General features: G+C 51.1%; 1 protein-coding gene across 1 annotated transcript; it reads left to right on the forward strand.

Annotated features, from left to right (window-relative positions):
• Window positions 1–999: 999 nt before the first annotated feature.
• SHH (sonic hedgehog signaling molecule) lies at window positions 1,000–10,866 on the forward strand. The gene is made up of 3 exons (XM_040073124.2): window positions 1,000–1,517; window positions 6,321–6,582; window positions 10,061–10,866. Exons 1-3 carry the CDS (start codon window positions 1,209–1,211, stop codon window positions 10,765–10,767), a joined length of 1,278 nt encoding a protein of 425 aa, XP_039929058.1. The 5' UTR covers window positions 1,000–1,208; the 3' UTR covers window positions 10,768–10,866.
• Window positions 10,867–14,296: the final 3,430 nt, after the last annotated feature.

Here is a 14,296-nt window from a genome sequence, read left to right on the forward strand (position 1 = left end):
TTAACACTATGCTTTTTCTTAAAAACTTAATGACACCCCGCAAGGAGGTGTAAGAGTCTAAAACGCTCCTCTCCGACTTTGACCAAAGAAACAAAGAATATAGCGTGCTCAGGAGACTATCTATTTTTAATCAGTTGACTAGTCATGCACGTCCGAAGACACAACGTTATTTTAAACTGGGTGATAGTCCTGATTTTATTTTTAATAAATAAATAAATAAATAAACAAACAAATAAATAGTGCCACATTGCAGTTGTGTGATAAGCAAGTCAGACACTAACTTCATTTAACTGCCGCTTCAAATCAGACCTGTTTCTGCTAGTAAAGTGGTCATTTATCAGCTAAAAGGCGAGTGTGTTTAAAAATGTATGTCTTTGGGAGGGAGAGCAATCTCCCTTTTCAGGGACAAGAAACCTGTTACAAAGACATTTAGGTGGGTGCGCTCTGAAATGGCATTATTCCCCCCCGGGGCGTTAATATTACCTAAGTATGTTCCTATTTGCACAGCTCCCCGATAATTCGGCATTTTTTTTAACCACAACTGCCCTTAGAAACTTGACTGCACTGAAGAAGCCTGCTAATCTTAATTTTTTCCCCTCTTTCAGAGAGGCATCTGTTCCTCTTGCTGACAAATGTACGATTCTGCCAAGAAAGTTTTTTTTTGGGGGGGGGGGGGGGGGGAATGGGAAAAAAAAAAAAAATTGAAAAAAAAAAAAAAGAAAAAAAAAAAAAAAAAAAGAAAAAAAAAAGAAAAAAAAAAAGGCGTGTAATTGATGTTATCCCAAGAAAGCACGATCTCCACCCCTCTCAGCTCCAAGCCCTTCAGGTAAAAGGAAAAAAAAAATCTTTCAAGAATTTGTTGCCTTTTTGAGGGTTAAAACATCAGAAGACAAGCTTGTCTCGCCTTGGCCAATCAGCTCTCGGCCCTGGCAGCTATAATATAGAACTAAAGGCAGACTCCTCTCACAAGCGTCTTGCTTTGCTACCATTAAAATCAGACCCTTTTTTTGTCTCTCGATTGCTGTCTCCCGACCAAACTCCGATGTGTTCCGTTATCAGCGACCTAAAGCCTGCCATTCCAGCACCTGTCTTGCTAGGGATCGGTGGATAGTATACGATTCAGAAAGCAGACAAGGACATAGGAGGAGAGAGAGCTCTAGAGAGACAGCCAGGGATAGGCACAGAGAGCTTTGAAGTAATTGGATTCAATGGACGAAATGCTGCTGTTGACAAGAATTCTCTTGGTGGGCTTCATCTGCGCTCTTTTAGTCTCCTCTGGGCTGACTTGTGGACCAGGCAGGGGCATTGGAAAAAGGAGACACCCCAAAAAGCTGACCCCTTTAGCCTATAAGCAGTTTATTCCCAATGTGGCAGAGAAGACCCTAGGGGCCAGTGGAAGATATGAAGGGAAGATCACAAGAAACTCCGAGAGATTTAAAGAACTAACCCCAAATTACAACCCTGACATTATTTTTAAGGATGAAGAGAACACGGGAGCTGACAGACTGATGACTCAGGTAGAGCCACGGAGATACCTGTATTTGTGTTTGTTAACCTCTCTGAGCAATCCTAAAGGACGCATCTGTCTTAGTATTTTTGAAAGCCCCCTCCTTTCCCTCTCCCCCTCCTCCCCCCGCCCCTCCAAACTCGACTAGTTTCCCCATTGAATGTAAATACCATCTATCCAGCCAAGTTAGCAGGGGCTGGAGCTGGAGCTATTTAGATATTTGGTGGGGGAATCTGTGTGATACTTACAGTCATTACCGTGCCATGGCGTTCCCTGTAACTTGGTTAGAGATTGCTGTTTGCATTCGTCCCCAAGGATGCACTTTGATCAAACGAATTGCATACAGCTCAGAGGACCCCAAGTGTATAGTGACCGCCAGGCCACCCACTCATTATTACAAACGTAGTCCGCGGTTGCTGCGCCTGCTGACTTGATTTTATATATATATATATATTTATTTGATTTCTCTCTCTTTTTTTTTCTTTTAATTTCATTTTAACCGTCATTATTATTATTGTTCTCCTCGCGAGCATATTCTAAATTTAGTAGGCATGCAGTCGTGCACTCACAAAAGGCAGCTGAAGCCGGATCGACCATTCCTCATCTGATTCCGTATTATATAGCTCGTATTGCAATACCATCATTTGCAATTGTGACCATCAGAGCGTAAATATATTGATATTTCTTTAAGGATGCTCGCTGCCAATGCTCTGGTACTTCCATAGGGGAGGGACTTGCAACTTATCGGCATTGCATCACCTTCTGTTTTTAAAAATCTGATGGCACAATGTTTACAAATATTGGATTTCGGGTGGAATCGGGCTGCGGAACCATTTTATGGAAAAAAAAGAAAAAGGAAAGAAAGAAAGAAAGAAAGAAAGAAAAAATAGATAAAGGTGAGAGAAAGAGAAAAAGAGAGAGAGAGAACCGCTCCGAGAGTCACCTCGTAATTATAATTCATGCTCAACAGAGAGCTCGGTGAAGTCAATTGCTCTGCCAATCCCGGAGTTTCAGAAACTACATGCAATCTAGACACTGGAAATGGGTTTCCTCCAAATATAGGTCAACAGCGCTTTTTTAATATTAATACATTTAAGCCCCACCTTCAGTGCTAGAGCAGGACTCGCCTGGAAGGACTAGGCGGGGAGTGGACGCGGGGAAGGGGGGCTGGGGGGTGGAATTTCCCAAACTCTCCCCGTTCCTCGGCCTGATTTTCCGCACGTTGCCGGGTCTCCCGGGGCGAGGGACCGGCGGCCGCCACCATCTCCTCCCGACCACCTTAAATCGCACCGCTCCTCGGAGCGCGGCGGCGCCTCCGCCCGCCGCCGCCGCCGCCCCGCGCTGGGGAGCGGAGCGGAGCGGAGCGGGTGGCGGTCCCCGCTCGGGTGCGGCCCGCGCCCCTCCGCGCACCCGCGGTCCTCCGCCCCCGCTGCCTCCGGAGCTGCATCTCTCGCATTTTCAGCTCCACTTACTCCCCTCGCGTATCGATCGCGGCGGCTCGGGTTTCACCCTTCCCTCCGCAGCCCGGCGGCAGCGGCGGCAGCGGCGGCTCCGTGGGAGACGGGCTCCCGCCGGGGCTCGGCGCATCCCTCCCCGCGCGGCTGCGCCGGTGCGTGTGCGCGGCGGAGCGGAGGGGAGCGGAGCGGAGCGGAGCGGGGCGGCGGGGAGGGGAGAGGGCAGCCGGGGCACGATCGGGAGCGGTGGGCTGCGGGCCGGGGGCGGGCCGCGCTGACCCCGGCCCCGCGGCTCTCCCGGGGCACGCCGCGCCGGCTACGCGGCTGGCCGCTCCCGCTGCATTAGCTGGCAGCGTCTGAACTCCTGACCTTCTGTCAACTTCCCTCAGACGAACGAAACGAAAACAAATACTTTCCCCCCCCCCTCCCGCCCCCTCGCTCTCCTTCAGCGCTTGTTCCCGTGCCTTAGACACAAAGGGGGGAGGTGGGCTGAGAGCGGCGGGGCCGGGGAGGCCTCAGGGCCGGGTACCCGGCGGCAAAGAGGGGAGCGAGGTGAGGGAACGGGCTCGGGAAGCGAGCGGGGCTTCGGCGCCCCTGGGCCAGGCAGGGAGAGGGGAAGCGGAGCGGGACCGGGCAGCGAGCGGACTGGCTGCCCTTGCTCCGCGCTCCCCGGGCACTGTCGGGTCCTCGGCGACCCAGGGTGCGGTCGTACCGCTGGCCTCCCTGCCTCGCTTTCCTTTCCTTCCCTCTCTCCCTCGGCCGGCAACCTCTCGTTAAATGCCAGCCTTTAAACGCCGGCTTCGGGAGCCCTTCAACCATGGAGAGATCTTTCATGGACAGAATCGTTAAACTTGCAGAGTGGTTGCCGAATGCATTAGCCGCTAGTTAATATTAACTCCAGAAGGGCGGGGGTGGTGGGGGGGGAATGCAAACAGAGGTAGGTAAGTCAGGTTCTCAACTTTGCAGGTGACACCAGCAGTTTGCTAAGGGCTCCCCCTTCCTCCCTTTCCTCCCCCCCCCCCACCCCCCCCCCCTCACCCTGGCCATTGGCTGGATTCGGGAGAGAGATAAGGAGGCCAGGTCAGTATGATAAAGCTGGAATTTGTATGAAATAAAATAGCAATCTCGTGTAATGCAGGCACACAACCGGTGCGTGATGTGAGGAATTTAGAGATCACCTTGGCATTTAGGAAGCCCACCAGGTTGTTTACACTGACAGGTACCTGTTAAGTGTTTCCTTCAAGCAATTCATTTGTGAAGAGATTAGGAGCTGGCAGGAGAGGGCTTGTTGAACAACTTTGCCTCCACACAAAGCGTTAGTGAAGGCAGCCCTGCTGAGCTTCACGGTGGCTGAACAGAATTGGGCTTGATTTGTGGCACACGACCCGATGAATTAATAAATAGTCTGGGCTTCACGGCTTTTGACTCTGACAATCCAGCTCAGGCAGTATAAAAGGGAGAAAAGTCCTTTAGGAGGCCGTTTCTTCTTCTTTATTTCGCCGGGAAGTGGTGCAGGCAGGGCCGGAGCGGCCAGAGCCCCTGGGCGCTGCCCGCGTCCCTGCCCGCGCCCGCTCCTCTCGTGCGGGAAAAGACATCGCCGTGTCGCGCTGTGCTGTCCCCTTAGCAGCAGCTGAGATGTTTGATCCTTCTCCCCCTTTTCCTTTAAATCAGTGAAGGAGCATATCTATCCACTCAGGTGTGTGAGGGAGAGAGGGGAAAATAATAAAAATAAATCAAACTCAACTTCCTTGTGCTGCTGCACTTTGCTGCCGGGAATAGTGCCGAAACCCAAACACCCGTCTCTCTCCATAAAACGGTAGGCCGGAGAGTCCAAAGTGAGCTCACGAGTGTGTTTTATATCTCTTGGGGACCTGTGTGTTGCTGGAATCACTTTTATGGCTGTTGCTGGACGCATGGGAACTTCCTCTCTAAGCAACCTTGTCACATCACTAAAAGTAGCGTCGTCGGAGTAATGGAGGGGCTTTGCCTTCCTGGGAGCTGTGAAACGGGGGCTCTGTGGTCTGTTACTGGCTGTGCTGTGAGCACAGTGGGGAGAATGGTCCTGCAGAAGGCCAAGCACACCAGTCAGTGTGGGGAGAGCAGCCCACTGCATCCCGCCGTGGCTTACAGCTACATCAGTGTTTGCGGCAAGGGAACAGCATCGGCTACATCCACGAGCTGTTTTCCTCTCAAAAAGGAGGAAGAAAGCTGGCAACCTGTGTGTTCCTAACGCTGTATCTTTAGTCAAGCGCTTTTCAATACTTTCGGTGCTGATTTCCTGTTTCTGCCGGGCTGAGAGCCTTTTCCCCCGTCGCTTCTGTGTCCATTCCCCACCTGGCTAAGATGGGAATCTCTCCAAAACTTTCAGGGTTTTAGCTCACCTCTTTTCCTCACTTTCCCCCATCCTGTGCCACTCATTACTCGGTCCCTACGTGCTCCCGGTGCTGCTGGGCCCAGTTCAGCCCCGGGAAGGCTGGTAGCTCTGGAGGGTCAATGAAAAACCCTGCAGTACTTTCCCCACGGAGTTGGAAGGGTTTCACTCCACACAAAGGGACTCCTGGCTTGCATAGTATCCCTGCTCCGCTTAACTTCCCTCCTTGGCCCTCCCCTGCTTTTCATCTTCCCACTAAGAGCTATATTATTGTATGGATTTGCTCGGCTTTGTAGGCAAGCGCCGATGTATGTTTGAAGCAGAGTGAATGCTCCCAGCCCATGCAGCTTTGAGGGCTCTAATGAGTGATGGGCGAAGGGAGAGAAGAAAAAAACCACCCCTCCCTCCAGCACATAAAGGCTGTTAACATGTATTGATACCCTTTTCAACACAGAATTAAGCTGAAAAGACCCGCAGAGACATTCCGGGGGGGAATCCGTGACTCTGAGCTATATGGCGAGTGTTTGTTCTGGGCAGAAACTTTGCTCTCGGGAAGGGACAGGGCACTTAGCGGCAGGAATTTGCTCCGTGCAGGTGGCTTTGAATCTCCACGCTCACACCCCAGCCCCGGCGGTGCGGCAGAGGGGGGGTCCCCCTGTCCCCGCAGCAGGTGCCAGGGGAGGGGAAAGGTCCGACCCCGTGGGTCTTCGTGGTGTTTTATCCTCTGTTCATCCTGTGCCCCCAGGTTCCACTCTCCTCCTCCTCACCTGCCTCCCCTTCCCTCCCTGGCAGAGGGGGAGAAGATGCTCAGCTCTGGCTGAGCCCATCCTGGGGCGCGTTTGGCGGGGAGCGCAGGAACGCCGCCTCCTTGGCTGGAGAGGGAGAGCAGGATGCGGCCCAAGGGGGTATAGATAGCGAAGGGGGGGGTGTTTCCTTGGCTGCAGCACCCCCCATAATGACCCTTCCCTGTCTGCCCCTATCCCCGCAGCGCTGCAAGGACAAGCTGAACGCTCTGGCCATCTCGGTGATGAACCAATGGCCCGGGGTAAAGCTGCGGGTGACCGAGGGCTGGGACGAGGACGGCCACCACTCCGAGGAGTCCCTGCACTACGAGGGCCGCGCCGTGGACATCACCACCTCGGACCGGGACCGCAGCAAGTACGGCATGCTGGCCCGCTTGGCCGTCGAGGCTGGCTTCGACTGGGTCTACTACGAGTCCAAGGCGCACATCCACTGCTCCGTCAAAGCAGGTAAGGCGGGCAGCCTGCCCAGAGACGTGCCGAGGTAGGGAGACTCAGCGTCCTAGAGCTCTCTGTGCCCTGTCTCTGCCACCGGGCTCTGCAGGGTCCCCATCGCCCGGCCTGCCCCGCCGGGGCTCCCGCGGGGATGGGAGCGGAGCCCCGAGGGCACAGCCGGCCTTCCCCCGCCTCTTAGAGACCTCGCCGGAGCAGAGGTGGGGGAAAAAGAAAGAGTGAGGGCGAAAGGGGGGGAGGAAAAAAAAAAAAAAAAAAAAAAAAAAGCCCAGCCAGCTGCAGCAGTATTTCACAGCACCTTTATTTGGGCGATTTTCTTGGCCAGCCTTCCCACGAGAGCTGCGTCGCAGCCACACACCCTTCTCCTCCCCCCGTGGGGTCCGATGCTTTCCCCATCCAAGGGGCATGTTCAACACAAACACTCGTGGCCGTCTCCAGCCGCCCCGCTGGCTGCACGCCTTACTCGCGAGCGCTAATCTCCGAGTGGGAGCCGGCCAGGAAAATAAATAAGTAACGTGGTCCCCAGCCTCCCTCAGCGGTAGCCGCTAGGAAATTCCCAGATAGGGATATACATATTTTTTTTTCGCTCCCCTCCCCTGTGCTTACAACGCCACACGCTGTCTCAACCCGGGAACAGCTCCCAAGAAATCCCCGACTCGCAGAGTTCCTTTTCTTGACACTTGACGCTTTTTTGGGGGAAGTAAATCTGCTAGCGAGTGCCAGCCCTCAGCTCCGCCGCCTCCCTCCATCCAGATGTATGACATCTAAAGCTCTTTTTAAGAGCATACTCTAGCCCAGCAACCTGCTGGATGTGTCAGGAAGCACTTGGCTGCAAAAGAAAATAGCGGGCTTTCTTTAAATATAGCTGTTTGCTTCGAACCCAGCAGCCCCACGGCAGCGAAGCCAGCCCTGCCCTGCCGTGCCCACCTGCAGGAGGGGTTCATGTCCTCCACTCCAGCCTGGAGCTCTCCAGGGGCTGAGCTCCTCTCCTGACCCATGTGAGCTTTGTCCTCAGAGCCTGCGACGGCTTTTGTTCGGCTCCTGGGTCCTTTCTAGCCGAAAAGAGGCCCTGCAAAGCTGTCAGCTGTGTGGAGATCCAAAACACCCCTTTCAATGGGCAAGATGGGCTTTGTAGCGCAAGGCGATTGTGACCTTAGCCCAGGAGCACCTCCTAATCCACCCCGGGGGTGTTTCATAGGAGAGGAGCCACCCCAAGCTGCTCATTGGGATTCGGCGCACAAGGACTTGGGGGCAATATTTGGAGGGTGTCAGGCAGGGTCGTGTGACTGTACGAGGCAGGCTGAAGGGAGCAGGCTTGAATTCCACTCTCTCAGCCGGATCTTAAACTGTCCAAACCTCATTTCATGACAGAGCATCTCATGAGAAGATTAAATCCCATAATGCCAGCAGGAAGATCCTTTATCTAGATCTCTGTTTGCAAAAAGTATGATCCAGGAGACTGGAATGCAAAGAAGAGTTCCCCCAAGGCCTGAATTATTGTCATCAGAACAAGGAGGGAGAGGCAGGGGTGGTAAAAGGGACGTTGATAATGCGCTACAGCAAGTATTTAGAGCAAGCTCCTACATTTAAAATTCAAATACAGATCTTGAGTGCCTTGGAAAAGTGGCTCTGCTGTGCAAATAGTGCTTGGAAGGTCTTGGGTTTTTTGGAGAGTATGTGTGTGAATTGGCACATAGGGTTTCTGCACCTGAACAAATAGGGAGGGGGAGAAAAGGGGGGGAAGAAGCTGGGAAAAAAATGGAAGTGTCCTCTCTTCCAAGAGTGTCTGCATTTATTACATGAATCAGAATGACAATGCTGATCCTTTATTGGATTTTAATTAGAGAACCCAAACAAGCACTGCTCAAAGAGGCAGATTTTCACACCTCTGCCAATTCACTGGCATGTTTGTAGAGCTGCTACACTACTACATCTATTCATCAAGTCCCTGAATATGCAAACAAAGCTCTAGCCAGACCTTTACCGCCAGCTTGTAGGAAGGTGTAGTTTGCTAGCAGAGGCCTCCATATAAAGCACATAGCTTGTTTGTTGCCATGTCCTCCCTGAAGAGGGAGGCTTTGGAGATCTTGCTGCTTCATTTCTGAAGGAGAAGTGATAAAGTCATTAGCAAATCAATAAGGGTCTAATTTTCACCCTTCCTCTCCTTCCTGAGAAAGTCATTAGGAGACACTCCAAGGATTTGTTTAAATCCTAGGAATTTCAGCAACAGCCACAGAGGCAAAATATAAAATCTGTCCATCTTTAGGAGCTAAATCACCAGATCTCTTAACTGGTATAGGGAGTAACTGGGAGAAAGCAGGAAAAGGCAAGTGAGAGATGGGGAATCTCAACAGCTGTGGTAAAGACACTTGCTACCATGACACTATGGGGTATTACCCAGTATTTAAAAAGCCAGAGTGGTCGGGAACACTGCAAGTCCCTCTGTTGAGACAGAGATCAGCCTGGAATACAGCAGACATTTTTTTACCACCACCCCACAGGTGGCTGAGCTTTCAAAAAGTGATTTGCAAGAGAGACTCAGAGTCTCATTGCTACTTTTGCTTTCTTTGTCTGAGGTTGCTCCTCCCAGAAGCACTGGAGAGCAGCAACAGCTGCTCTAAACTCTGAGTAGCTCCCAAGAGCTGGAGGAGGTGGAGGAGGCATTTGCTTGAGCCTGGCACAGGTGTAGGGCTGCTCTGGGACCACACACTCTGAGACAGGGAAGAGCATCCTTCTTCCAGGAGATGGGGGAGAGGATTTTTGGTTTTTTGAAAGAGGATTGAAGCAGAGTGATGGAAGTGCCAGGCAGGGGTTCTATGAGGTTGGGATATGCCCCAGCAGCCGCCTTGAGGAGCAGGAAGGCTGGAGGCAGCATGGGGCCTTGCATAGCACTATGGAGGGGAATTTGGGAAATTTGTGTTATTGCTTTACAGTGGCAAAATTTGTGTGCACCCAAAGTCTCCTCCTGTTCTCTGTGGTTTGCTGCCCTAGATGTGCTCCTTGAGTAAGAGCTGAGTGGGGACCCCGAGCATCAAGAGCACAGGCACTTGCTTAGAGAAGAAACTTTATGCCAGCAAAACCACTCAGCTTTGAAAACCTGAAAGTTATCTGGCATCAGGTGTCAGTGCAGGGTAAACAGTAGCCAGATGGGAAGTTCTTCCAGAAGAGATTTTGTTCTGGAACAGTTTCCTCAGTGGAAATATTTTGGCTCATTTCCTTTATGAGACAAATCACTCTTGTAACTCCTAACCCAGAGGAGATATTGCACAAATCCGGCTGAAGGGACTTCTCACTTGCGTGCAAATGGGGAGTGTTCGTAGATGAGGGTGGAGGAATTTCAGAGGGGAGTCTGGCTGTGTCCTGTGCTTTCTTGGTGGGTTGGGGTGCCTGGGGAAGTGATAAGTTCCCGCATGCCCCCATGCCCCAGCCCAGCATGTGCCTCCCCTAACCCTGCTGTGCTTCTCTCCTCGCACAGAAAACTCAGTGGCGGCCAAATCTGGGGGTTGCTTCCCCGGCTCGGCCACGGTGCACCTGGAGAAAGGCGGGACCAAGCTGGTGAAGGACCTGAGGCCTGGAGACAGGGTGCTGGTGGCCGACACGGAAGGCCGTCTGCTCTACAGCGACTTCCTCACCTTCCTCGACCGCGAGGACGGCTCCCACAAGCTCTTCTACGTCATCGAGACTCGGCAGCCGCGTGCCCGGCTGCTGCTGACGGCCGCCCACCTGCTCTTTGTGGCCCCCCAGCAGAACCAGTCTCAGGCGGGGCCCGCCAGCAGCCGGGCGCTGTTCGCCAGCCGCGTGCGGCCGGGCCAGCGGATCTTCGTGCTGGGCGAGGGCGGGCAGCGGCTGCTGCCGGCGGCCGTGCACCGCGTGTCGCTGCGGGAGGAGGCGTCGGGCGCCTACGCCCCGCTCACCGCCCAGGGCACCATCCTCATCGACCGCGTGCTGGCCTCGTGCTACGCCGTCATCGAGGAGCACAGCTGGGCGCACTGGGCCTTCGCTCCCTTCCGCCTGCTCCAGGGCCTGCTGGCCGCCCTCTGCCCCTCCGCCGAGGGGTCCCCGATGGGAGATCCCGAGGCCCCCGGCATCCACTGGTACTCTCGGCTCCTCTACCGCATCGGCAGCTGGGTGCTGGATAGTGACTCTCTGCACCCGCTGGGCATGATGGTGTCATCCAGCTGAGGGGACCCCGCGTCCTCCGGGCCGCCCGCCAGGCTCCGACGGAGAGACAGAGACACGGAGGGGGAGAGAGAGAGAGAGAGAGAGAGAGAGAGAGAAAGAAAGAAGAAAGGATAAAAATAGAAAAAAGGAAAGAAAAGAAAAACCTAAAAGAAAAAAAAAAAAAAAAGAAAAAAATACATATTTTTAAAAGAGAGCACGGATTAAGACTTAAAATTAATAATAATAAAATAATAATAATTAAGTAGGACAGTCCAAAGTAGACTTAAAGGGAAACAAAGACCCCTGGAAGTTCTGTTCTGTTTAGTTTATAAATATATATATATTTTTATTTGTTCTTTTGTTTGTTGGTTGTTTTTGTTTGTTTTTTTTTTTTTTCTCCTCTCCTGGATATTTATTTCTTTGGTATTTTGAATAGATGTTTTAAATGATATGAACCGGACCTTCAAGAGCCTTAAATAGTTTCTTTGATAATTTATTATCATGTGAACTGTACTCACAGGGGAAAAAATTATTTTGTGAGGCCAAGCAACACTGCGCAGAGTCTATTTTTCTACATGTCATGTGTGTCCTGACTTTCAGAAAGCAAAATTCTGTACTTTCCCATCTCTCCATTACATTGCTCCTTCATTTCCGCAAGTCTAAAAAACAAGCAAGCAAACAAACAAACACACACAAAAAAGACAAACTTCATGGGGGTCCGTAAATTATATTTTTATACACAGAATTGTAAATTAGATTTTTTTGAGAGATCAATACTTAACTGAATCACATTTCGTTTTTTGAAATAGTGTAAAATATGAGAATATATTATTTTAATTTAAATAGTTTCAAATGTAACATCATTTCCTGTATTGTTTTCCATGTTTTGCTTTGTAAAAACATCATTTGGCCACGTTCATGGAAGTCAAGACTGTTACACAAACTTTTTATTTGCAAAAACCGTAAGAAACTTTGTTATTTTTAACTTCAGAAAAAGTTTATTAGAAAATAATATTTTTTAAAAAGCGCACATGGCGGCAATTCTGGGACGATGGAGATGGTAGTTTGTACAGAGGGGGGAAAAGGATGTTTTGCATTAATAAATTGAGAAATAACTGCTGTAAATTTACTAAAATGTATTTTTGAATATTTTGTAATAGTTTTAATAGTTTTATAGAAATAAAATGTGCCATGCACAGTTTGGTTAGTATATAATAACTAAGAGTTCCTGGTGCATCCCATTTTATTTTTTTTTTTTCCTTTTTGCTTATTGGTTTAGGAAACATGATGCCTAAATGAGTGCCCATTATTTTATTTAGATGTGTTGCTTGTAACAATTAATTTTGGTACTTTAATTAAGGAAACGAGTCCATCACATCTGTGCATAACCTGGAATCTCTTGTACTGACAGTAGAACCTCACTTATTTGCACGAGCAACCGGCAGACGGGTTTCCCTTTGCCAGAGCCCTGGCTCCCCATTCCCACTCAGGGGATGCTCCTCTCTTCCAGCTCCAGCCCCGACTCCATGTCCACTTCCCAGTCTGGTCTGGAGACTGTGGATGGCTCTTCAAATTGATTTCTGAGGATGCTAAATCAAGTTTTCCCTTTGAAGCACGTTAATGAGAGGGCAGGCATCTGCCTTCACCTTATGGCAACACCGGGATTTCAGTGGGCTTCAATCTGGGTGCCCAGAAGATGGAAATCTGAGGGAGAGACATTGACTTTGGTGAGTTAGAGGGATTCACGTGGCTGATGCTGGAAGAAGGAGATGGCCACCAGATTTCATTGGCTGCTTTGAGTAACAGCACAGGGCTTGGGGCCCCTGAGAACAGAGCAAAACACCCTTTGCAAAACAAACAAAAGGATAAAGATTTGTTCATTTATTCTGAGAGACATTCCTTAGCTGTAATGCAGGAGTCCATCCCGAGCCACCCACGGGTGAATGTGCTGGAGTTGTGTTTTAGGAGCTGAGTGGTGGGGCCAGCGCTGTGTCCCCAGCCCCAGCCCACCCCCAGGGGACCATCCTTGACAGGTGCTGATCAGTGAGGTTCTGCTGCGCCGCATGCTCCTCCATGGAGGGTTTCCAGGATCCCTTTAAAAATTTTTGCAAAACATTGTGTGTGCATGTGTGTGCACGCCTGCGACGGGACCGTGCCGGAAGGGAGCTTGCCTTGAATGTCTTCTCACCTTTCCTTTGATTTCCATTACTCACCAGTCTAGGATGTTCATCCACCAGGCCTTTTGCTCCAGGGACACAGCCATGTTCTCTGCTGGGAAGGATGGCAGCTCCACAGCCCCCCAGAATGTCCCTTCCTGGGCCATCTCCAGAGAGTGTAGACCGTGCTGTTCCATGCTGAAATCCTAGGAGCTTCTGGGGCGCTGTCAGGAGTTGGTGGCCGAGCTCCATGCATGAGCACTGCTGTGTGAAGCCCCGACAGATGGATGTGGTCTCTCCTTCCTGTCAGCCTCTAGCCCAGACCCACTTCCAACCTCCAAAACTCGGACATGGCCAGGGTTATGAGACTTTGGAGTGACCGCAGTGTGCTGCAGCACCGGGAGAGGAACCAAGCCACCCTCATACCTACCTGGCGAGAGGAATCACGGGGGACTGTGAACTGCCTGGTGGGTGCTGAGGACCTGCTGCCCACCCCAGCTTGGACTCTGTCACCTCCCTCTCCTTGGGGTGTGCTGAGGGCTGCAAACCCGGGTGATTTGGGGCATGTGAGAATGTGATCATGTAACAAGTCTCTGCTGTAAGAGTCTGGCCATAGCACAGCAGCATCTGGGTGTCTGAGCTCTCTCACCAGGTCTCTGAGAGGTGGTTGACATTTTTGAAGGCTTCTGCACTCAAAGAAATGACCGTGTTGGTAGGTGCCCTCTCCAGAAGTCGGGTGGTGGAGGTGTTTAGGGACGTCAATGATCAAACTTAAAGCCACTGGCTGGAGGGCTTCAACCTAAATCACAACTGAGATGTTAAAGAATCATCAGACCAGAGCCCACACTCCTGTCAGGGCAGGGCACAAGCCCGGACGGGACCACACCAGACATTGCCTCATTCAATCTTCACCTAAAGGCCAAGATGAGCTCAGAGCTTTGTGGTGTGAGAGAAGCTGAGATGCTCTTACACCAGGATCAGCCTGTTCCACCGAGCAGAGAAATGCTGTGCCATGTTCTTCGTCGCACTTACTCCAAGCAGCTTCATGTCTTCCTCTCACCATGTCTGAATTCCACCTCTCCCTCCGGCGCCACTCATCAGGATCTCCCCTCCGTGGTGTGTTAGAAGTGCTTCCTTAGATGGGCCAATCCAACCCATAGCCACAGCTCTTGTATGAAGGATGTACTGTCATAACCTTGTGCAAAACATCTAGGAGACGTCACTTTCCATTTTCAGGGTCCGAGTATGGCAATAGTTTGTATAAAATGTACACATAGTGGTGGCTACAGAATAGTTTATGACTAAATACATATCTATTACTGTCAAAATAATGTATAAGAATGTACTTGAAGCTATTATCCTTGTGCTCTGTTGTCTGAATAATTAAAGAAATT

The sequence above is a fragment of the Hirundo rustica genome, chromosome 1 (assembly GCF_015227805.2).
Source record: "Hirundo rustica isolate bHirRus1 chromosome 1, bHirRus1.pri.v3, whole genome shotgun sequence".
In the NCBI taxonomy this organism is placed as follows: domain Eukaryota; kingdom Metazoa; phylum Chordata; class Aves; order Passeriformes; family Hirundinidae; genus Hirundo; species Hirundo rustica.

Coding starts and splice junctions, on each gene's coding strand:
- SHH (XM_040073124.2), top strand. CDS start 1,209: ATGGACGAAATGCTGCTGTTGACAAGAATTCTCTTGGTGGGCTTCATC. Junction 1,518..6,320: donor CTGACAGACTGATGACTCAG/GTAGAGCCACGG, acceptor CTATCCCCGCAG/CGCTGCAAGGACAAGCTGAA. Junction 6,583..10,060: donor CCACTGCTCCGTCAAAGCAG/GTAAGGCGGGCA, acceptor CTCCTCGCACAG/AAAACTCAGTGGCGGCCAAA.